Source organism: Saccopteryx leptura, chromosome 3 (assembly GCF_036850995.1).
Source record: "Saccopteryx leptura isolate mSacLep1 chromosome 3, mSacLep1_pri_phased_curated, whole genome shotgun sequence".
NCBI lineage: Eukaryota > Metazoa > Chordata > Mammalia > Chiroptera > Emballonuridae > Saccopteryx > Saccopteryx leptura.
In genome coordinates this window covers 248,241,448-248,266,663 of record NC_089505.1, presented here as the reverse complement: position 1 = coordinate 248,266,663, position 25,216 = coordinate 248,241,448, and the positions used below count along the sequence as shown (strand labels likewise).

Here is a 25,216-nt window from a genome sequence, read left to right as displayed (position 1 = left end):
AGGTCTCTATCTATGAGGGTGGTATTCTGACTTGGTTTTGCATAATCCAGTCAATAAAATTATAAGATAAAATTTGGTTGATGGAAAGACTGAAGCCCTTTAAGCCAGTAAAACTGGAAAGGAAGAAGCTATTCCTCTGCCTTCTGTTATTGTGGCTTCTTCAGGGAATTTCCAGTGACCACAACTGGTAAAGTTTGCGCCAGACCTCAAGTAAAACTATGAAACAAAGGTCCAACCAGGCTCCGGGCCTTTGTTTGCTTTATCAGAAGTGCTGCAGGCAGTGAAACGGGAGTCTGCCTGAAGGCTGGGTTCAGATAACACTGAAATGGGTCTGCAGCTTTGAATCCCCGGCTTGGCCTGGTGACCAGAGATGCCAGCCCCTCCTCCCAGCTGTCCCCCTCCCTGTGCAGTTGAGGGTGGTGCTTGGAACCGGGCACACTGTCTATGAGAAGAAAAGCCCAGTTTCTGGCACCACACCATCTCTGTCTAGAAGCATTTCCCTAGAATAAATATTTGAGCTTGCATCAGGCTTCCTATTAATGGGAGGGTGAGTCAGCGCACTGAGCTCTCTGCATGTTTGATCAACATCAAGTATTGAGCCAACAACTATAGTTGCAAGGATTTCTTGCAAGTTTTGGCATGAACATCCTTGTTATCAAGGAAGCTGTAGGATCAGCAAAACTGAGGAGTAAATCTATTCCATGGTGTATAGGTATTTATTTTTATTTATGAAAACCAGATTCTATGGTGACCACTCCCTTCTGCTCATGGGAAGGTACAAAAATGCAGTCCCTAATGTAGCCCAGGTCTTAACAAAGCTATGACAAAAGGGGGAACTTGTCTTGGAGGCCTTTCCTCCCATCTACCCTTCCAAGATCCTACTAGGAAATGCTCAGGGCTTCCCTATAGTCTGAGTCTGTTTCACATTCCCACAGTCCTGGAGACTTCCTGTCTTTACTGAAGGAATCCCCTTCTCAGAGCTCGCTGAGGGAAAGGACCATTTCTACCGCAGCCACCCTTCTTGTAAGCTGGGCTTATTTGATTGGAGGAAGCCCTTGTCCTCTTTTGCCCCATCTGAATGCTGTGTCAGTCTTCTGTTCTCCACAGAGTCTGCCCTGGTCACTCCACCACAAACCCTCCCTGCCTTGAACTCCAGCAGCACCAATTGTTGGAACCACTTGCCTGGCTCGCAGATCTTTTTCATGCTCTGAGCCATTCCTCCGGGTCAGTTGCTAAATGGCGTGATCAGAGAGACTGCCGCCGCATTTGTCATATTTACCATAGTGTCCAATGTCGTGCTGTGCCTATTTATTCATTGTCAAGCAGCCCAGAGTGGTCCAAACCCTTCATGACCTACACTGCATGACAAAGGGATTTTTGTGGCCCTGTGTCTTATAAAATACCCTCAGTTCTTCCCCCACCCTCTCTTCCAAGATTGTATCTATAAAAGATGGCATTTTGGGCTCCGTGAACATTTGCAGGCCTGGAAACAGAAATAGAATCCATTGTCATTTCCCTAGTAAACAGAAAAATCTTTTTTTAAAAATTATTTACCTCATTAATTAGACACAGACTTTGCAGGCATCCGGGACAGACATTTCAACAAAGCTATTATTTCTAGTTGGCTTATTATAAAGTCTAAGTGTAATAAAAATTCCCATAGCATGAAGAGGCTACAAAAATCGCAGAAAGCCATGCTCAGTTAATCTTCAGCCCCTCCGCCTCCCTGAGCTCCTCCCCCTATACTGAGGAATCTGTTAAGATCCATTGTAAAAGCAACAGCAGAATTTAGAACAAAACTCAGGGAAAACGCTCACTGCAGGGGTCAGCTCCGAAGGAGGGCCACTGACTTCGCCAATATTCAGATCAGCAAGCTCATCTTACTAAATAAACCACGTTTTGAAGTTCGCAGCTATCTGAGCTTTCCTTCTGAAAACAGGAGAGGAAAGTGGTTTCATGGAAAAAAATGAATCTCTTCAGTTTCAGAACCTCCTTTGTCTTGAACTCCTTCACACCAGATTCTCCTCAAGTGTGTAATTAACCAAATAAAGAGAGGCATATAAGACACTCAGTGGCCCTGGACAGTTTGCTCAGTAGATAGAACATCAGCCTGGCATGCAGACATCCCGGGTTTGATCCCTGATCAGGGCACATATGAGAAGCAACCATCTTCCCCTTCGACTCCCTCTTTTCTCTCTCTTCCCCTCTCACCAGCCATTAGCTCAATTAGTTTGAGCATCGGCCCCAGGCGCTAAGGATAGCTTGGTTGATTCAAGCATCGGCCCCAGATGGATGAATCCTGGGTGGATCCTGGTCAGGGCGCATGTGGGAGTCTGTCTATCTCCCCTCCTCTCACTTAAAAAAAGAAAAATAAAAATAGACACTTAGAAGACACTTTTACTTTATTGTCCAAAATTCAGTAAAATCTTAAAAATATCTCTTGCATATTAGAGTAGTTATTTGGTATAATGTGTGAATATATATAAAATCATATATGAATCCCAGAAGAATGTGTGCATAATAGTAACTTTTATTTTAAATTTAGATTCTGTAGAAAAGATATGGATCTAGAGCAGGGGTCCCCAAGCTTTTTACACAGGGGGCCAGTTCACTGTCCCTCAGACCATTGGAGGGCCGTCACATACAGTGCTCCTCTCACTGACCACCAATGAAAGAGGTGCCCCTTCCGGAAGTGCGGCAGGGACCAGATAAATGACCTCAAGGGGCTGTATGCGGCCCGAGGGCTATAGTTTTGGGACCCCTGGTTTAAAGTGTGGAATGGAATTTAGTTAGAAAAGGTGACTTTTTTTTTTTACATTTCATTAGAGATCAAAAACTGGGAGTCTCACTTGTTATAAATAGGTCCTCAGAACTGCAGCAAAATTGCATCTACTGAAGCCAGTGTTACCATAGGTTAATTGACATAAACAAGAGTTTTTACAGCATCTCAAACATTATAATGAAATGACGTTGAATGAAATGTTATTAGAGGACCTGCTCTAGTTTCAGAACTCACTGGGGAAACACTGGCAGTTCTGAAGGTATGGATGAGCCAATTATGTGTCCCAAGCTGCCTGGTTTTTTAAACTAAAAGCCACGGTCCCCATGCTCATTCAGTGTGCATTTATCCATCAGCTGCAATAGCATCTGTGGCCTTTCTATGGGAGCCTAAGCCTCACCCCCACACAAAGACCTCTACAGTTTTGCCAAGTAAAAGCATTGAGGCCTTTTACAAAGAAGGCACTCTAGAGCTTAGACATGGAGATGACATACCCACAGCATTATTGTTTTCAAAGATAAGCCATTTTTTAAAATGAAGGTGTTGAACTAGGCATCCTGAGAAGGTGGTCCCCAAAGATGGTGGTGTGTAATAAGAATGAGGAGGTGTTAGAAGATGCAAAATATGGCTGTGTATTCAGAAGACCCTGATATTATAATTATAGGGAAGAACGAAGACCAGTACATAATATGCTAAAATACCAGTTTATAAAGCCTTGGAGAAATTGTGCCATTTATTCATTTAGTTTTCAATAAATATTTACTTGGTGCTTACTGTGTGCCAGGTTAGGTACTATGGGTATAGCAATGGGTAAAAACAAATCTAATTCTTGCCCTCACAGAGTTTGTAGTCTAAGGAAGAAGATGCACAATGATCAAACAATCCAAAAATAAATATACTGCTCACAAAAGTTAGGGGATATTTCAAAATGAATATGAAGCGATAAAATATCCCCTAATTTTTGTGAGCAGTATATATAATAAGCAGCCATGACAAGTCCTCTGAAGGATGGTAATTTATACTAAAATGTGAGTGGATACAGAAATATTTCATGGGGAAAATCCTCAGGATTTAGGTGGCAAAACCTACATTGCCAGAGAAAGGGAGGTTAAAGAAAACTGCTTCATTTTGTCTTAGAGAACTACACAGATGCATTGGTCAATACAAGTAGATAGTTAACCACCCGTGGGCCAGACTGTTCTAAGTCCCAGACATCTTAAAAGCAGAGCATGCACTTCAGGACAAATAAGACATCAAGGTAAATGGTCTGAAAGACCTAAAAGATGTGTGGAAGTGCCCTGGCCGGTTGGCTCAGTGGTAGAGCGTCAGCCTGGTGTGCAGAAGTCCCGGGTTCGATTCCCAGCCAGGGTACACAGGAGAAGCGCCCATTTGCTTCTGCACCCCTCCCCCTCTCCTTCCTCTCTGTCTCTCTCTTCCCCTCCTGCAGCCGAGGCTCCATTGGAGCAAAGATGGCCCGGGCGCTGGGGATGGTTCCTTGGCCTCTGCCCCAGGCGCTAGAGTGGCTCTGGTCGCAACAGAGCGACACCCCTGAAGGGCAGAGCATCGCCCCCTGGTGGGCAGAGCGTCGCCCCCTGGTGGGCGTGCCGGGTGGATCCCGGTCGTGCGCATGCGAGAGTCTGTCTGACTGTCTCTCCCTGTTTCCAGCTTCAGAAAAATACAAAAAAAAAAAAAAAAAAAAAAGATGTGTGGAAGCAATGAATGAATATAAGAGACTGGTCTTTTATTAATACACACACACACACACACACACACACACACACAACACACACCCTGTAACAGGAAATGGACAAGTAAATAAAGAGTGGTTGTTTGTTGGGGAAGCAGACAGGGCAATTGGGGGGGGGGAGAGTTTAGGTGTGCCTATGGCAAAAGAGGTGTTCCTAATAACTCTACACAAATATTTATAATCCTTTAAGGATTCTTGCAAAATCTCTGTATAAACTGAGAACTTTATGAAAAAGGACCTTAGGTTTTTACAGTCCAAAAAAACAAACTCTTGTATTTAACCTGAACTGGCCCACGATGGATTTCACTTTAAATATACTGAACAGCTCTTATTACTTGGCAAAGTTCTTTTATTTCTGTCTCTCTTTCTCTGCCAACAATCTAATGAGATATGCAAGGGTAACTATACCAGTAGCAACACGTTGCATTTATGTAGTTCTTTACAGATTTCAAACAGCTTTCCCATAGATCTTCTTTTTGAAATCTTTCCAAAAGATGACAGAAAAATATTATTAGCTGTCCTTGTGGGGGTTTTTTCCAGCAAATTAAGCACAAGTCCAGTGGTGGGTGATGGGATCTAACCATATACGAACTACCCTCATGGCCAAACAGTAATTGCAATAGTAGCGGCAAAGACAAAAATAATAGTAAGAGCTACTGTGGTTTGAGGATCAAATATACAGGGGTGGGCAAAAGGAGGTTCACAGTTGTTCAAGTGGAAAATAATACAATAATTAATAAATAATTGTACAAGAATAAACCCTGTGTTTCATGTACTCACAACTGTAAACTTACTTCTTTATGTCAGATATTTTCCTAAGTGCTCTATTACTCAGATTGTTCTGAACACAGTTTTTGGTCAGTTTTCTTCATGAAAGGCACGTTTTGGCTGGTGGCCCAACGGTTGTTAATAACCATGTATTAACCAATCACATCCATTTGCTCTGTCCATAAACCAAAAGCTTGTCAGATTTCCTTGAATCTCACTCTCTTCCTTCAATCCAATATGAATTTTGCAACCTAAGTCCAATTGATTTTACAAGCTAAATATCTCTGCACTCATATCTGTTATTCATTTGCCATCATATAGCCCTTTTACAAGCTAAATATCTCTGCACTCATGTCTGTTATTCATTTTGCCATCATATAGCCCTTTCAGGTCAGTTTATCTTTTGTCCCCATTTTACAGAAGAGGTAACTGAGATTCAGAACTTTAATAACTTGTCTAAGTCCATATGCCAGTGAGAGGTAGAGTTTGGATTTAATCATAAATCTATTCAGAGCCCAAGTTCTTAATAGTCATAGCTACCATTAATTGAGGACTTACTTCATAGATTCCAGGCTCTGTGCTTTATCTATGTCATATTACCAAGTCAACAGCCTTATGCAGTAGGTACTCTTCTTATCCTACTTCTACAGTTGAGGAAATGGTGACTCAGAGAGGTTATGGAACTTGCCCAAGGTCACACTGCTCAGTGCTCATGAATGAGCTGCCCCAAGCAATGTGATTCCAGATTCCAAGCTGTTTCTCAGAATGTTAAAGTATTCCCCAAAATTGAGATTCAGAAAAGTTAAATGATTTGTCAGGGACCATAGGTCAGGTAAGTACAGGACCAGGGCCAGGACCTAACTTTTCACCTTGGATTATATTTGAGGCTTGTGGTGGTTTTATCCAGTCTCCATTACAGTCCAGTTATACTCTCAGCCCTGATACCACCCTGATTCGGTGTGAGTGCTTCCACCCCATCTAGTGGTTTCACGTCAGTGATTCCCCAATGCTGTGTCCACCACCTCTTCCATGGCTACCACCGCTCTGGTGGGGGACAGATCCTTCACCTCCCTACCACCATCTAGTCTCCAGGCCCTAAGCAGATCTGCTGTTGGGGGTAGTTCAGACAGATTGATTACCTTACAGTCTGGGCTGTTAATAACCAAGGGAACTCCCTCCAAATTCACCCAGCGCCATTGTGACTTCCTACCTTTTGAAACCAGACATTTCAAACTAATGGAAGCCACAGTCTCAGACAAATCCTGCCCATCCCCCTCACTGATAAATCTTACTCTATTGGCTGCAATGCATCCCTTCCAGATGTTTTAAGTTAAGATTGGGAAAGTTGTGTTTTTACTGGATTGAATCACAGTGCTTGGCAGATATTTTTTGGCCCTTCATACACGCCTTAGATTTATCAGCTAATTGCAGACACTTTGGGAGAATAATACAGCATGTGTTTATCCCCTGCTAGTATGTCTTCGTGGGCAAAGATTCATGGGTGTTTCTTTTACTGACCCCTGATGAAGTATCAGAGTTGGTTCAAAACCACTAGTTCAAAGTCAAGAACTTACATGGGTGAAAATATTTCATTTATGTGTTTTGGTGGAATCAGGGATGGTCAGAATAGATCCGATGGCTCAATTTTTACTCTTAAATTGTTTTTGAAATCTTTTGTTGTGGATGATAAAATGATTTATTAAGAGATGCCAAATGCCTTAGTAATTTTATTTAAAACATCAAACAATAACTTTGTGGTTGTTCTAATGCCACTATTTAATAAGTTCCTCCACGAGGGTGAATTCTGTTTCTTCCAATGTGGCCTATTTGAAGACTTTTGCCTGAGGACATGTTGAAAGGGGTGACTACTTCCGTCAGTCATTGCAACCACTGGCAGAGGTGGCCCTTCAGGCAGGAAAAGCCCAGTCTCAACAAACTGGGGGGAGAGGGCAAACAATCATTACGATTCAAGTCAGATAGCTGGTATCTGGGATATGAGGCATTGTACATCAAGATGTTGGTAAGCCCCAATCCTAGGACATTGCTGCACACATAGGAGACCTAAAGGACTGGACCAACCCTAAGAAAGGGGAGAATGGAAAAGCCAGCAGGGAAATACAGATGCCCAGGATCTATCCTTGGGGTCCCTGATCCTAAGTCAGAATGACAGTGAAGGGAACTCATGAGGTAGAGGTGCTACCAGGTCCCCAGAGCAGCTATGTGAAGACCACTGACCCCCACGCGGATGGGCACTGGATCTGCGATTTGAGGGCACATGAATCCTTCCATGGTTGGAACAGGTTTGGGAACTAGTGGGGACTGAGGCTGCTGCTGCCTTTGGGGTGGGGCAGAGGTGGCTGGCTAAGCCAGAGGCCAAGAAAGACAGCAAACACTGAGAAAGACACAAATTGCTTCCCACTGTGAAATCAGGGGAAGCCGAGGACCAATAGCAGAATCCAAGTATGAAAATGCCTTTAAGTTGTACAGGAGTGGGATGGAATGTCAGGAAAAGTAGCTGGAAGTCTGTATTTTAGGACTGTCAAAAAAGAAATACTGCTTTTTATGACTTTCAAGTATACAGAGTTACCTAAAATACATGGTTGTGAGGGAAGCTGTTTCAGTGAATGCATCTTAATGTGTTGTCATCTGCACACCAGAGAGAGTTTCTGAAATATGTTGTTCGTTTCCTTTCACAATGCTTCCTTATGTGGATGTCCAGAGTTCTCTCTGAAATAGGTAAATATTATCTCTTCTGAGAAACTGGCTTGTTTTTATCCTACAGATTGAGAATCTCATAAATACCGTCTGTCCCCATTTGCTACTGGAAAGCTTAGAACTAAATCCAGGAGCCACTCTTAGCAAGGAAATAAACTCACAGTATATTTTTCCTATTGTGTTCTCACCCTTATTTTATCTTCCCCATATGTTCCCTTTAATCCATTCCCTCCCCTTTCTTAACTTATGGTATCTTTTATTTGACTGTAACTTGTGGTTATGTTTCACTTAAACTGGAACAAAGTAGCATATATAAATAAATACATAAACACAAATGAGCATTTCCCAAAGCAAAATGATGCTTTTCCTCTTAATCACTATTTTATAATTTCATTATCAATTCCTCAAAACAAATGGCCCTTTCGTAAATAGAAAAATGGTTTCCTTCAGCCCGCTGAAGCATCTCAATTTCCAAGTTCAGTGTCCTGTATTTGTGTAAAGGGCTTGGTTGAAATTTTATAATTAATATTAAATAAGACAGGATTTAGAAGTAGCAAACAGAAGCTTACACCCTACCAGCCAGATGCCCTGCGTTGGCCAGAAGAAGCCTCCTTTACTGACTCCCTAAGCAGTCATAAGATTCCCCCGCACACTCCACCCAACTTATCAGACTCTCATTGGGGGAGGAAGACTACATTCCCACTTAAGTAAGGCATAGGGGTCCTCCTCAAGAGTGGGGCACAACAAAGCAGCCATTAAAACCCTCTCCTGCAACTTCTTTCCAGACTTTTCTAAAAAAGGGGAACTCAGAGTACAGTAATCTGAAAATGATCCTGAGCGTTGGCCATCTCCATCCCACTCTCTAGCTTTATCTATTACCACTCTTTTCTTAATCTCCTTTTCAAGCTCCGTTTGTTCCAGCTAAAGAGATGTATGTGTTTCTACTTTCTCACCTTTGCTCAAGCCATCCCCTACCTGGACCCCAACATTCCCCGTCCTGACACACTCAACTCCACTCGATCGAGCCCTGCCCTCAGCATTCGACTCTTCCATAGAGTCCTTCCCAAGGTACCCGGCCTCAGTGATCTCCCTGCATGAACTCCATGACTCCTTCTGTCTGCCCCTTCTCCCTGGCACCTACCACACATGATGAGCCATTGCTATTTATCTTTTTAAATGTAAGCCCTCTTTCCCCAATGAGAGGTCAAACTTCTCCATAGCTAGCTCTGGCATCTCATAGACTCAATAAATATCTACCAAAAGAACAAATGAATGAATAATTATTTATTCATTCATCTAACAAGTTGATTCATTGAATGTCTGACACTAAGGATACTAGTTTACTCCTCACCTACCACCTACCCACCCACAGCAACATAATGCCCTTGGATCTTCTTATCTTGGTAACTTACAAGCAAACCTTACTTCTCTGTTTTAACAAAATAAGCAGTGGTTTGACTTTTTTATTTCATCTTCTTCTAGATTCTGAAGAAGTCCTGCATCGAGATTCTAGCAGCAGAACCATCCACCATATGTGCAGGAGGTAAATTGAAATTAAGTGCTCACTGCTGTCATACAAATGATATTTTGAGCTCAAATCACATGTTGAATTTATTGGTGGGAAAGAGCAGAAGCAAGGCAGGAAAGGGAGGGTTGGAGAGAGAAGAACTGCTTTTAGGGAATGAAAAAACAAAGCAACATGTCAATTGTTTGAAAGTATGAAAAAGTCTGTCCAAACTCTTTCTCATGGGATTAACTGTGAGAGTATTACAGAAATACTGGATTCTGCACATCATAACCAACACCTTTCTCTGGGTAGAAATGGAGTCTAACCCTTCATGCTCGTGGAAGCTTTGCAGGGACCAGATAATCACTGTGACTGTAGGCCACCCTGCAATGTTGAGGTATTTAATTATTTAATGGGTGCTGGTCTCTCTTCATAATATATTGATCTTAATTTGTTGCTCAATCTACTAGTCCTCACAAAATAATGTAAGCAACTCAAATGGTCCTATTGACAGGCCATTATAATTTTGTCTTTTATACAGGAAGTCTACTTATACAAAGAATCAGCCTTCTCTGAATCACAATATTTTCTCTAACTGATCTAAATCAGGGGTCTTGTTAATGGTTTGTATGGTAACAAAGTGCTTAAAGCTTCAGCCTTGCTGGCTCTTTTTGCATAATTCCTGATGAGGTTCCTATCATTCTTACATATTTAAAAGCATTGTTAAGCACCTACTGAAGGCCAGGCCTTGTCCTGGACGCTGGAGGTACAAAGGACAAACTCTCCATGAGTGCCAGCGCCCCGGGAGGTTGAGCCTGATTAATATCACCTTCCCGGACTCCCCAAATACTAAGGACCAGTTACTAATTTATCACAGAAAAGATATTATACACTCCTATAAGCACTGAAGAAGAACTTGCGGGCTTTTTCAAACAGTGTGCATTGTGAGTCTTTATGACATTTTATTGGTATAGATGAAGCAATTCCTTAAAGATTTCAGCCCAGTTTGGTGGCTATGTTTTAGAATAGCTGAAAGACTCAAGGGACTAGAGGCGCTGAATAATTTTTGCCAACAACAAAACATTAAGTATATATGTAAACATATAAAGTTGGTAACAGTACATGGTGACTACTCAGAGATACAGGTAACTCTCTCAAAGAGAAGCAATCAACAAAGATTATCTACTGACTTTTAAATAAATTGCTACCTGGTAAGACAGGTGGCAGAGACAGCTGCGGTTGCCACAAGGACAGATCCAACAGCACCTCTTTAAGAATAGGAATTGAAAACTATTACCTTTGCATACTGACAAAAGCATGTGACCACAGGAACCCAGTTTCAGAGCCTTGGAAGGGGTCTGTCTGTACAGTGAGGAACCTCAACCAGGGTTTATTAGCTTCACAGTAAACCCCCTTCCACAATTTTTATAGTTCTTTCATTTAAAGATAATTGGAAAACAGGGGAGTTTCTTAATTGTACAATTATCCCTCCTATTCATGAGGAAAACACTGACTTACAGTTCAGCTCTCTCCTACTGAATGTGTTCTGACATTGTAGTGAATCAGAGTCAAAAAACAGTGGGATACTTGAAACCACGTCAACACAATAAATTAAAAATTTTAAAAAGTGTAAAACAAAAATATATAAATAAAGTAAAAAAAAAACTAATAAATACACTTCTATTAATTTATTAACATAGTCAAGTCCCCTCCTGTAGGGTTCTTGAAAACAGATAATAAAGTACGTGTCACTTTATAGGTAGTCAGTAAATGTTGACTAAATGTCTAGATTCATATATTCATTCCTTCAACGAACAATACACTGATTTTTGCCTATGTGACCTTTATTCATTTCTTTTACTGAAGAAGCTGTCATACCTTTGAACTTGTCTAATTAAAATGAAGAAAAATTAGAAATTAATAGCCAAGGACAGAAAGAACAAGGACAAAATAAAAACAAAATTTTGAATTGGACAATAGAAAAGTATCTTCCTAAATAATTCTCGAATCAAATATCAGTAAACTGAAATCATGGGGATATTCAAAACAATAAAAAGATCACACATATAAAATGAGTACGGCACAGAAATATCAGGGTCCACAAGAACTGGCCCTAGCAAATTCATTGATTTTAATATATTTCTTATCAAATGGAAAAGAAAAATAAATAAGTAATAGATATTTTTAAAAGGTAAAGAAATACAAGAAAAAATATTAAAATGAATTAATAAATTTAAACAAGTTAGAGCAATTCAAATGATAAATTTCCCAAGAGCTGTTCCTTAGGTAGCTAGCTAGCATCAGTAAAATAGACAAATCTCTGGCAAATCCAATTCAACGAACCTTACTTCAATTTTTTTTTTTTTTTTAATCTCTGGCTTTTGTGCAATATGACATATTTTATTGACAATCATTTTCTGTGTCAGAGTAAACTATCCAATTCTATTTATTTCTTATAAAGAAAAAATTAATACAAGACAACTGTGTCTTGTATTGGAAGCTAGCCATAGGTTTTGAAGAGCCAAGCTCCCATTTCTCTTGAATTAAAATTATAATGGCTAACACATGCTAATTAGAGAACAACTTTACCAAGAAGAAAATGAAATTTCTAAAAGAAACCCTTACACCAAAAGTACTTCCGTGGATTTCTTTCAAGGTCTATTGCTGGCCATTCTCTGAAGTAAGGGTGGCTTTCATGCAGGCCTGGAACTTATTTTATTGTCCATGACAATGAACTTGTGTCAGGTGGACGGCGCATGCCCGCTCAGATTTTCTTCTGGCTGCTGCCAGGACTCAGGCATTTACATGAAAGGGCTTTGAAAAACATCAGCTGTTTTTACAAAATAAGGTGTCAATATATCATTTTAATGAGGACTAGAAGTCAACGTGAGAATCATAATGTTGATAATATTATACCTATATGAGAAAAACATGCCTGTATGTTTCTCTACTAAAAATAAAAATAAAAAAAAACTGGAGAGAACACTGACAGTTCAGAGTACGTGCAAAATGATTATTTAACTCATGTGCTAGAAGAGAAAGTAAATAAGGAAATAACTGATTGTTCATATATCTAAGTATAACGGGGAAACTAAGACCTAGACAGATATGTGGGGAAAAAAGTTAGAATTTGCTTTCATCAAAAACCTTTTCCCTCAGCCCCCTCTGCTCACTCTCTGTGAATAACTTCTCTCCCGTGGCCCCCAGAGTAGCCCCTGCTGTGGAGCCCCACCCAGGCCTGTCTGCTCAAGGCAGTCATGCTGACAAGTGCATTCCCCCAAGACAATGATCTCAGCTGTCTTCCACCAGTAACTCAACAACAGCCATGGTTCTAACTGCAAACTGTGCTCCGAGACTGACCAAGAGACCATGCACAGGGTGGACAACAAAACGGATAGCCAACACAGATATTTGGGCTGCAAGTGACTGGGTGAAACTTAATAGGGCAAATATAAAATGTGGAACTTCGGTTCAAATAGCCAGTCTCACATACAAGCAGGTTTAGGGAAACCTGACTGAGTTAATATGGGGAGGAAGAAAAAACAAGGAGAATCATAGCTATCTTGATATCCAACAAGTTTGCTTCCAACAAAAACAAAACAAAAGCCAATGTCATCTTAGGTTAATCAATAGCCATCCAGTGTTCAGGTCAAGAGAGCTAATACCATGTCCTATTCTTCCAAACCATGGTTCCAAGCCCCATATTATAAGAATAACATTGACAAAGACATGTCCATAGAGGAAGTGATCTGGAAACTCCCACCAGAAGTTATAAACTGGCAGGCTACAAACCCTGTTTGGTCTGCACGTATTTTTTCTTTTTTATCCACACTGTGTCTTTAAGAAACTTTAAATATTTATTGCTAACATTTAAAAATCTGATGTCACCTAAAATTTCATATTTTCATCTTGTCTTGAAAAATAAGATCTAACAACACGGGGCCTGTATTTATTTCAAGATAATAATTGGAAAATAACTTCCCTTTAAAAAAGTATGTAGTCTTTTTAGTTCACCATACTCCTGACCACTCCCTATTGTCACCTAAGCTCCGGCCAAGCATATGGTTACCATTTAGCACGGTGTTTCTGTCACTGTGTTTACTGTCCCTGTTCTAAAACATGTAGAAAATCACCTGCTGTGTTGATGGAGAGGCTTTATAGCACCTTTGACATTACCTGTATTTAAATCATTCTGCTTCCCTTCCAATACAGGCTGGCTTTCTTTCTTTTTCTTTTTCCTTCTTCTTTCTTTCCCTTTCTCTCTCTCTCTCTCTCTCTCTCTCTCTCTCTCTCTCTCTCTCCCTCCCCCCCTCTCTCCCTTCCCTTCCCTCCCTCCTTCCTTCCTTCCTTCCTTCCTTCCTTCCTTCCTTCCTTCCTTCCTTCCTTCCTTCCTTCCTTCCTCTCTCTCTCTCTCTCTCTCTCTCTCTCTCTTTCTTTCTTTCTTTCTTTCTTTCTTTCTTTCTTTCTTTCTTTCTAATTAAGTGAGAGCAGGGAGGTGAGAGACAGACTCCCACATGTGCCCCGACCAGGATCCACCTGGCAAGCCCCCTTTGAGATGATGCTCTGCCCATTAGGGGTGTTGCTTTGTTGCTCAGCAACTGAGCTATTTTAGCACCTGAGGTGGAGGTGAAGGAGCCATCCTTAGTGCTGGGGACCAACTTGCTTGAATCAGTTGAGCCATGGCTTCAGCAGGAGGAAAGAGAGAGAAAGAGAAGGGGAGGAGGAGGGATGGAGAAGCAGATGGTCGCTTCTCCTGTGTGCACTAACTGGGAATCGAACCTGGGACATCTACATGCCAGGTGATGCTCTACCACTGAGCCAATTGGCCAGGACAGACACTTTTTAAAAAGGTTCCTGATTAAATATTTTTGCAGATGAGTCTCTATATAATTAGGAGACTGGCCCATTGTCAGACTGGTCCTGCCTAGTTTAGCTCTTCTGTAGGAAATGCACTCTTTTGCCTAAGCACAGTTTTCCTCCGGCCCCACTCAGTTGGGAGTAAACTTGAACAGTTCACAGTGTACCATGTAAGCAAAAAGTCCAGGCGGCAACTAATTGGAATCAAGTGTGCAACCTGCCAACTGCTCCACATCTGAAGTTTTTATACTCCAGAAATGGAAAGACGTTATAATTAGCTCCTCACTATGTCTTTTCAGAAGCAGTTGTATTATTCCTGCTGTGTTGTTTCCCAGTGTTTGTAATAAAATTGGGTGAGGCAGAGAAAAGGAAGGCATAAAACTGGCTTCATGTTTACCATTTCGAAATTAGATGCTTAAAAACATACACATTTTAGCAACATCAAATTTCTTTTCTCATTGTCTTTTTTTCTTTTCTTTTTTTTTTTTTTTCTTTTTTTTTTTTTTTTCATTTTTCTGAAGCTGGAAACGGGGAGAGACAGTCAGACAGACTCCCGCATGCGCCCGACCGGGATCCACCCGGCACGCCCACCAGGGGGCGATGCTCTGCCCCTCCGGGGCGTCGCCATGTTGCGACCAGAGCCACTCTAGCGCCTGAGGCAGAGGCCACAGAGCCATCCCCAGCGCCCAGGCCATCTTTGCTCCAATGGAGCCTTGGCTGCGGGAGGGGAAGAGAGAGACAGAGATGAAAGCGCGGCGGAGGGGTGGAGAAGCAAATGGGCGCTTCTCCTGTGTGCCCTGGCCGAGAATCAAACCCGGGTCCTCCGCACACTAGGGTCTTTTTTTCTTTACTTTTTTTTTGATAGAGACAGAGAATCAGAGAGAAGGACAGACAGACAGGAAGGGAGAGAGATGAGAAGCATCAAATCTTCCTTATGGCACCTTAGTTGTTCATTGATTGCTTTTTTGTATGTGCCTTGACCAGGAAGTCTACAGCAGAGCTAGTGACCCCTTGCTAACCCAGTGACCTTGGACTTCAAGCCAGCATGCCACACTCAAGCCAGCGATCTCAGGGTTTTGAATTTGGGTCCTCTTCTTCGCAGTCCATGCTCTAGCCACTGCCCCACCACCTGGTCATCAGGCTTCTCATTGTCTTTCAAAGCACTCATGCCTGGCCCTTAGGCACTTCTCTGGATGGATTATTTAATTCTCTGCTGCATCTTCCTTTTCAGTTAAAGATGTTTCTATTTGGAGGAGGGATTCTCATACACTGTTGGTGGGAATGTAACATGACAAAATCATTATGGAAAATAGTTTTGAAAGTTTATTTAAATTAAATACATACCTACCATATGACCTAGGTCATTCTAGTCCTAGGTATTCACTCAAGAGAAAAGGAAATATAATATATATCCAAATACTTGCACACAAATTTCCATAACAGCTCTATTCTAGTAGCCAAAACTGTAAACAACTCAAATGTTTATCAGCAGGTAAATGGATAAACAAATTGTGACTTATTCTTTTTTTTTTTTGCATTTTTCTGAAGCTGGAAACAGGGAGAGACAGTCAGACAGACTCCCGCATGCGCCCGACCGGGATCTACCCGGCACGCCCACCATGGGGCAACGCTCTGCCCACCAGGGGGCGATGCTCTGCCCATCCTGGGCGTCGCCATGTTGCGACCAGAGCCACTCTAGCGCCTGGGGCAGAGGCCACAGAGCCATCCCCAGCGCCCGGGCCATCTTTGCTCCAATGGAGCCTTGGCTGCGGGAGGGGAAGAGAGAGACAGAGAGGAAGGCGCGGCAGAGGGGTGGAGAAGCAAATGGGCGCTTCTCCTGTGTGCCCTGGCCGGGAATCGAACCCGGGTCCTCCGCACACTAGGCCGACGCTCTACCGCTTGAGCCAACCGGCCAGGGCATGACTTATTCTTATAATGAACAATACTTAGCAGTAAATAGGGATAGACTATGCATGAGTATCAAAATAATTATGGATAAGTCTTAAAATAAGTATGCCGAGTAAAAGAAGTCAGACGAAAAGTAACTTACTATATGAGTTCACTTACATAAAATTCTAGAAAATGCAAACAAATTTATAATAAAGAGCTTATCAATGGTAGCACTGGGAGTAGAGGTGGGAGGGATGGAAGGGAGAGATTTCAAAGGGCACCTGGCAACTTTTGAGGGTAATGGATGTGGTCACTACTTTTGACAATGTCCCTTCATTACATACATATGTCAAAAGTTATGTCAACTTTACCTCACTAAAGCTGTTATAAATAAATAAATAGCTCTGAAATTTTAAAAGTTCTAGAATAATTTAGGCATAAGAAAGCATTTAATATGCATTAGTCACTATATTAGATTTTAAATGTTACACTAAGTATCTGATAGGAGAACAAATGCAAACTCACTCATAAGGTGAAATTATCTCTAACGATAATTTTACAAGAAAGTCTTGGGAGACCAGAACAAATGAGAATATAAAGATGCCTCATTTGCAGATGCAGTGAATGATATTCAATCTTTAGTAAGGCCATTTTAAAAAAAGGAAAGAAAGGCCTGACCTGTGGTGGCGCAGTGGATAAAGCGTCGACCTGGAAATGCTGAGGTCGCCGGTTCAAAACCCTGGGCTTGCCTGGTCAAGGCACATATGGGAGTTGATGCTTCCAGCTCCTCCCCCCTGTCTCTCTCTCCTCTCTCTCTCTTCTCTAAAATGAATAAATAAAATAAAATAAATAAAAATATATTTTAAAAAAAAAAGGAAAGAAAGAAAAGATTGTAAGGGAGGAAACAGAATAAATTTATCAAACTATTCACTGGCCTTCATTTTTTTTCTTTTTTAAATTGAGCTAAAATTCACATACCATAAAATTTGCCCCTGTACAATTCAGTGGTTTTCAATATATTCACAAAGGTATACAACCATAACTACTATGTTATTACAGAATAATTTTTCATGACCCCCAAAAAGAAACCCAAAACAGTCACCCCCTATTTCCCCCTTCCTCCAACTGTGGCAATAGCCAATCTACTTTGTGTTTTTATGGATCTGCTAATCTGGACTTTTCATATAAATGAAATAATACAATATATGGCCTTTTGTGTCTGGCTTCTTTCCTTTAGCATAATGTTTCAAGATTCTTCCATTTCTTAGCATGTGTCAAAACTCCACAGGTAAATCATATTCTCTTGCAAGAATACCATAGTCTAGTCATTAGTTAATGGATATTTGGGTTGTTTCCACTTTGGCAATTATGAATAATGATACAGTGAATATACATATACAAGTTTTTGTGTAGATCTACATTTTCCGTTTTCTTGGTTATATACCTAGGGGTGGAATATCTGGGTCATAAGGTAATTCTATGTTTAATGTTTTGAGAAACTACCAAACTATTTTACAAAGCACATACACCACTTTACATTCCCACTAGCAATGGATGAGGGTTCTAATTTTTTCACCAACACTTGTTATTGTCCATCTCTTTTATTAGAGCCTTTTTAGTGAGTACAGAGTGATATCTCATTGTGGTTTTGAATTACATTTTCCTAATAACTAATGATGTTGAACATCTTTTCATTCATTGACTTTATTAATCCGCAGAAAATAAATAGGGTTAGTCCTGGACAGGTACCTGAGTAAATGATCACCTTGTCCTTTTCCTTTATTCCCTTTCTAAACCAAGATGTCATTTATTTATTCATTCAGAGAGCTTATACTAAGACTGACTTAGCCCTGAGTTAGGTATAATCAAAACTTCTGAAGAAATAAAAATGATGGCCTCTAACATCATGAAACTTAAATTATAATTGAGAGTAAGAGTGACAAAAGAATCATAATAAATTAAAGATAACTTTAAAAAACATGCATTTTAAAAGTTTAGATCAAAGATTGTTTTCGAGTGGAAATTTCTTCCAAAAGTCCTACAATCCCTAGGTACTTCTTAAGAGCTTTAACCCTATGTGCAAATTGCTATTAAACAAGCCTGACCAGGCGGTGGCGCAGTGAATAGAGCATCAGACTGGGATGCAGAGGACCCAGGTTCGAGACACCGAGGTTACCAGCTTGAGTGTGGGCTCATCTGGTTTGAGCAAAAAGTTCACCAGCTTGGACCCAAGGTCACTGGCACTGGCTCGAGCAAGGGGTTACTTGGTCTGCTGTAGCCCCGCGGTCAAGGCACATATGAGAAAGCAATCAATGAACAATTAAAGTGCCACAACGAAAAACTGATGATTAATGCTTCTCATCTCTCTCCGTTCCTGTCTGTCTGTCTCTATCTGTCCCTCTCTCTGACTCTCAATCTGTCTCTGGAAAAATAAAAATTTTAATTTTAAAAAATTGCTATTAAACAAACAAACAAAAACACTTAGCTGCACATATTTTGAAGGGTAGCTTCAAGGGCTTTGTGGACAAATGAAATTTAATCAGTAATGTCCTGGTTCTGGAGTGTCCTGGTTCTCACTTGCTGGCGTGTTCATATGACAGGGTTGTGTTACATAACTTGTATGTGTAAAGAGCGGACACTGTAGTCCGGCTGCTGAGTCAGATGTGTGGGCTTTTCTGGAAACCACATGTGCGCACTCACACAGAAACGAGACCCAGACAGCAGGAGCTCGCCTGGCTCCTTCTGTGTTTTCCGTGGCGTCACTTCCTCCGTCATCTTCTCGGGCCAAGGGGGTTAAATTGTTGGGTTGCCACCCTTGCCATGTCATGGATTCCTCCTGTCTTCCTAAACACCGTGCGGTGGGTCCAAGCAGATGTGTGGGCAGCATCTTTTATAGAGGATTCAGCAGCTGAACTGGTAATGCTAGACCATGTGTTAGGGAATAGACCTCGGCTTGCAGCCTGTATTTCCAGAGCCTTCTCTCTCTTCGCTGATCTTGGAGGAAATGAGAGAAATAGGCACAGAAATAAGGCAGAAAACGGTTTTGAATCAACGAAAGCGTTCGATGGTAGATTTCTGAACATCTAGCATCCAAACTAAAACCAGAAATAGATTTCTATCGGTTAAATCTGAATGAATAAGATACAAAAAAAATTCTTCCACAAGGTTGTTGAACCAATGGCATCATCTGTCACACATCAGGCAGACATCTAAAGAACTTAGCAATTGTGTCTATGCACTAACGTGTCTATAACTACTTAATATATTCATAGGACTTATGGTTCTTAAAACCCATGCGCCCATGACCTTAATTTAGTTTAAGCCTGTGAATGCTTGAATGCAAGTCCCAGTTTTGCTGCTTACTGATTATATGACCTTGGGCAAGTCATTTAAAATGTCAGAATCTCAAGTTCCTTATTGTTATGGCTCATTGTACTTGGGAAAAGCATTCTGTTCTAACTTGTACTTTTTGTGACACGTGCAGTGCCTCAGGGTCCTTTTGGTTTCTTGCTCTCCATCCAGGCCAGCTCCACTCATCTGCAAATGGACAGGCCTGCCTAAAATAAAGATAAAATTAAGCTTTAAAAAAAATCACATCACTCTCTAAATTAGTCGTCTGTCACAAGACCACAAGGCTCCATTTAAGCATGATGGTAAAGAGCACAGTGGCTGAGAACTGAGGGCATGGCATTTGATGCCCAACAGACCCAGATTCTGGTTCCGATTCTGACAGCTACAAGCTGTGTGATCTTAGACAAATTACTTAACTGCACCAACCTCAGTTTTCTCATTTGTACCGCCCTGGGCTGTGGTGAAGTCTAAATGACATCTGACACATCCAGTGCTGAGTACAGAGCCTGGCACTTAATGAAGGAGCAATTGACATCAGTGATTATGCTTGTGGCAGAAAGAACTTCTAAATTAGCTTTCTGGGAATTCAGATGACACACACTGATGACATTTTTAAAGTTGAGAAGAGTCCCATATGCTATTCTTCTTCTTAACTTCATTCTTCCTCCCACAAATATCTTTCCTTAGCAATTGATAGTTTAAGACCCACTTTCACAAATATTGCATCTTTTTCCTACGACTTTTAGTTGATTTTTTAAAGTATGCCATGCAGCCTTATTCCAAGCCCAATTTTTATACACAGGGGGATGATAAAAAAGAAAGTGGAACATTGACTATTAGCTACCATCAAACTTAAGCAAATACTCCCAAACATTTAACTGTTTGATTAAAAAGGGCTGTTTTTTATTTCCTTTGGTAAGATTATTGCAAAAGGATCATTATTTTTACTTCATAAGAATTTTATTGCTTGACCGGGCGGTGGCACAGTAGATAGTGTATTGGCTTGAGACGCTGAGAACCCAGATTTGAAACCCCCAAGGTTGCTGGTTTGAGTGTGGGCTCATCTGACTTACCGTATTTCCCCATGTATAAGATGCACCCTTTTCTGAAAAATTTGGGGTCTAAAAACTGGGTGTGTCTTATACAGTGGTTGTAGATATTTTACTTTCATTTCTCGCTTTTTCATGTGGATGAGGAATTGTATAAATTTTATGATGAATAAAACTTAAGTTCAATAATTATATAATACATTTTTTTCCAAATTCCAGGACCTAAAATTAAGGTGCATCTTATACGGAGCGTCTTATATGTGGAGAAATACAGTAATTGCAGGCTCACCAGTTTGAGCGCAGGGTTGCCAGCTTGAACATGGAATCATAGACATGACCCCTTGGTTATTGGCTTGAGCCCAAGGACACTGGCTTGAGCAAGGGGTCACTGGCTTGGCTGGAGCCTCCTAGTCAAGGCACATATGAGAAAGCAATCAATGAACAACTAAGGTGCCGCAACTATGAGTTGATGCTTCTCAACTCTCTCCCTTCCTGTCTGTCTGTCTCTGTCTGTTCATACGTCTCTCACTGAAAAAATAAAAGGAATTTTATTACCATGAATTAATCCAACATGTGTTATGCCAATGTGGAATTAATATGCAGGACTAGAGACCTGTGATATGTATTCTCTGTTCTGTTCAGAGAGAAGTGAGTACTAACTACAGTAAGGAGCCAACTCAATGGTCATCAATAAGCATGACTTTGATTTTTTTTGCCAGCTACAATTACTACTACAACACACAAGGTCTTGGTACCGTGTGCCCAGCAGAGACAGGAGGGCCAAAGCAGTATCAAACAATTCTCAACTTAAAGAAATGTTTTTCTAGCTGTGAAAGAAAAGACAAAAGAACAACATAAGATGGCACATACTCACGTGCTACGTTGTTCAGGACAGACTGTGAATGCCAATGCCATGAGGCAGTGGTCTTCAAAAAAATGTTAGGCCCCTTGACCTCTAAAGGAGTCCTTTCAGGGGCATCCAATATGTAAAAGAAGCATGAGAGTATTTGAGTTGATTAAAGAAATGGAGAGCCCTTTCCTCCCCTGTGATCCCTCAGCTTCAGAGTTCACAGTTCTTAAAATTGTGGGGGGCCCTGGCTGGTTGGCTCAGTGGTAGAGCGTTGGCCTGGTGTGCGGGGAACCCGGGTTCGATTCCCGGCCAGGGCACATAGGAGAAGCGCCCATTTGCTTCTCCACCCCCACCCCCTCCTTCCTCTCTGTCTCTCTCTTCCCCTCCCACAGCCGAGGCTCCATTGGAGCAAAGATGGCCCGGGAGCTGGGGATGGCTCCTTGGCCTCTGCCCCAGGCGCTAGAGTGGCTCTGGTCGCAGCAGAGCGAGGCCCCGGAGGGGCATAGCATCGCCCCCTGGTGGGCAGAGCTTCGCCCCTGGTGGGCGTGCCGGGTGGATCCCGGTCGGGCGCATGCGGGAGTCTGTCTGACTGTCTCTCCCCGTTTCCAGCTTCAGAAAAAAAAAAAAACAAACTGTGGGGACTTAAGAGTTGGATAAGATTTGAATGACAGAGAGAGGAGGAAGGCATTCCAGATAGAAGGAACAAGAGCAAAGGCAAGAAGATGATAATTAAAAGTAAGAAATCTTCCTTGTGGATACCTAGTAAGTAAGTGATAAAAGGCACCCTCATGGTCACTTTTGGCTTCCAACCTGCGCTCATTTTCAAATATTTTAAGCCTGGTAAAAGAGTTAACCAATACCCTAAGTCAGAGAAGATGGGAAACCCAAGGTTACTGGCCTGAAGTCAAATAATGTGTCTTGTTGTTGCTCTTCATTTCAGAATCATTTCAAGTCGTCGTGAGAGGGAATGGCTTTCGACATGCTCGCAATGTGGACAGGGTCCTCTGCAGCTTCAAGATCAACGAGTCGGTCACTCTCAGTAAGTCCTGGCAGGGTCTGTGGGTTTCTTCAGCTGCGTGGGGAAGGAAATGGCTGGTCCCATCTTCCAGAAAGGCCCTACACAGGGAACATTCAGGAAAGGGTCTTCCCTGCAGCAAGGGCACAGCAAACCCCTCCCACACCCTGGTTCTCATCAGGAAAGGCAGCAGGGTACTTGTTACCTGGTCTACCCAACACATGTACTGAGTCACTCCTTCTCAAGTGGCAGCGCCAGCCCTGATTGGTCAGGGGGTCTGAAGCTTGACGTTCCTTAACAAAGTATTAGGGGCTTTTAAGCACAATAGTGAAAAATCGCTGGTCTAAACTTATTAATTCAGAATAAACCGAAAGCCACACTGTAAGGCTTGCATGTGTAGATGCTGGAATTGTTTTAAGTCTGGATGATTCTTGCTTGGAGTTGCCAAAAAAAAATCATCATGGTGAATATCTGACATGAAGCACAGGAATATGAAAGTAAAACTAAGTGCATTTCATGTGAAAAATGAATTATCATAACATTGGCGCTTTCACAAGACATTTGTAGCAGGCAAGTTCTTAATTTAAAGACATGTGTGATTCATGCTGCTGTCCAGGAGGCGTGAGGAAGACTGACTGTGGGAGGACAGATGTCCAGGAAGCCTGGTTATTATTCGCATCTGGCATCCATCACATAGATAATTATTGCTTCAGTGTCTGCAGTGATAAACAGTAATAATTAATATACTGCATTTTCTACAGTGGTTTGTCCCTTTAAATGCTTTACACCTTTTTGCCACAACAGCCCTGAGAGGTAGAAAAAGAACAGAGGACCAGGAGGGTGTTTGGTCCTCCTGATAGCCTTACAGAGTAGGTACTATCTTGTTTTTTAAAAGGAAGAATTGGAGGCTATGCCTTTCTTTCCTCCTTACCATCTTAATAACCACTTGAATATTTAAACAGAGATATGCAATGGCTTCCTTACAAACATCTGGAATTCCTGGCCTTGGAATAATTCCAAACATTTGAAACACTCAGTTAGTTTTCTTAATACTTGGAAATATTCTCACATCTCCAAAAAGTATTTGCTATTCAGAAACGTTATGAAATATCCCTGAGGAATCACAGTGTAAAAGTTGGGTGTGCACCCTTTGTGAAGTTCTTCCCTTTTTCTCCCTCTCAAATGTGATGTTGCTTCAGTCCACCTTCCCTCTCTCCTTAATCAAAATCTCAAACCCAAGATCAGAAATTCCTGAGGGCTAAACTCAAAGACATCAGCACCTTCCAGACTTCCCAGAGGAGTGAGACTTCAGACCAACCCCTCTCTGAAAATGAGTGGAAATGGGGTGTAGCATTGCCACTGCCGAAAAGGTTCCACAGAGAGGCTGCGTTAGGATAACATGAAATGCAGATGGGATTCACTATGGATTTGTAGAGTGACGTTTTGAAAGCCTGTTTTTCAGTTTCTCCATTAAATTTTATTTCTTGGGAAACCAGTTTGTCCTCTTTCTCCTTCTCTTCCTTTCCTGATAGAGATTTGCAGATACCTGCCCAGCTCTCTGCCTCATTCATATTCAAAAAGAAATAAAGGCTGTTGGGATAGGGCCCTGGCTTATACCACAAACCTAGTGGTGCTTCCAGCACAATGCTGACAGTTGGAGAAGAGGAAGGCAGAGACCCAACAATACCATATGCTGCAAGCAGCACTCCTAAACTCAAACATATGGTTATTAAAAAATAACTAAGGGGGAAATATGGGAATTTGAGAAAATCTGTCCTTTATTTATTAATTTGCCTATTCATTTCCATCTAGTAAATAACACGAATGAGAAACTTTGGAAGACAGAAAAGATAAATGAATTTTTAAATACAACATATTCAAATCTACATTTTCAGTCAATCTAATGAATGTAAGAATTTCTGTTGAGTTGTCACTGTAAAATAAAATAAATTCATATCTCTTTACTTTTCCCATTGTCCTTTCCCAACACTACATTCCGTTTTAAAATGTTATCTATTTTCATTTTTTTAATATATCTTTCTTTTTCCAAAATGCTGCATCATGTTTTGTAATCAGAAAAAGACTAATTAAAGGCCCAATAATGCAGATAAGGCTATTGTGGCTCTATAGCCTGTTCAAACATGATATGGACCTTAGAGTCTTCAAAAAATAATACAGCAGGAGATTATATGAAGCGAAACTGTTAAATATAAAACAACAAATTAAAAATTAATATTTATAGTGGGAGGTATTAGCAGGCTTTCTGAGTATTTGAATGGATAATAAAAAGAAATGAAAGATATGTATACCTTTTTAAATAGCTATGGACATCCTTAAACATTTATTATACTAAGACACCAATAAAATGTCAACATATTAATGCCAAAAATTAAAAATTATCCTTAGACGATAAATATCACCAGAAAATAAAAGACGTAGGTTAATATCTACTTCTCCCCACTCTCCCTGCCTTTTCTTAAAAATGAAATCAATGAATTAACCACTGAGAAATCTAAAACAGTATCTGGGCTGTGGGTGATATAATAGATCCAGAAATTCTGGGTAAAATCTGGTTTTAAGAATTGTAACATGTGGCCTTGTTCAAAGGAATGAGGAGGAACCCCCAGGTACAGAAGCAAAAAGGGGATGCAAAATCTAAGCATAAAGCTAAGCTGTGTAGGCTCCAGG

General features: G+C 41.1%; 1 protein-coding gene across 1 annotated transcript in view; it reads left to right on the top strand.

Annotated features, from left to right (window-relative positions):
• Window positions 1–25,216, top strand: part of ANTXR1 (ANTXR cell adhesion molecule 1) — a 245,495-nt gene that overhangs the window by 63,145 nt on the left and 157,134 nt on the right. Inside the window, exons 9-10 of the mRNA XM_066378086.1 lie at window positions 9,492–9,552; window positions 22,454–22,552. Of these exons, the coding sequence (XP_066234183.1) occupies window positions 9,492–9,552; window positions 22,454–22,552 (160 nt within the window). The remainder of the gene's footprint in view (window positions 1–9,491; window positions 9,553–22,453; window positions 22,553–25,216) is intronic.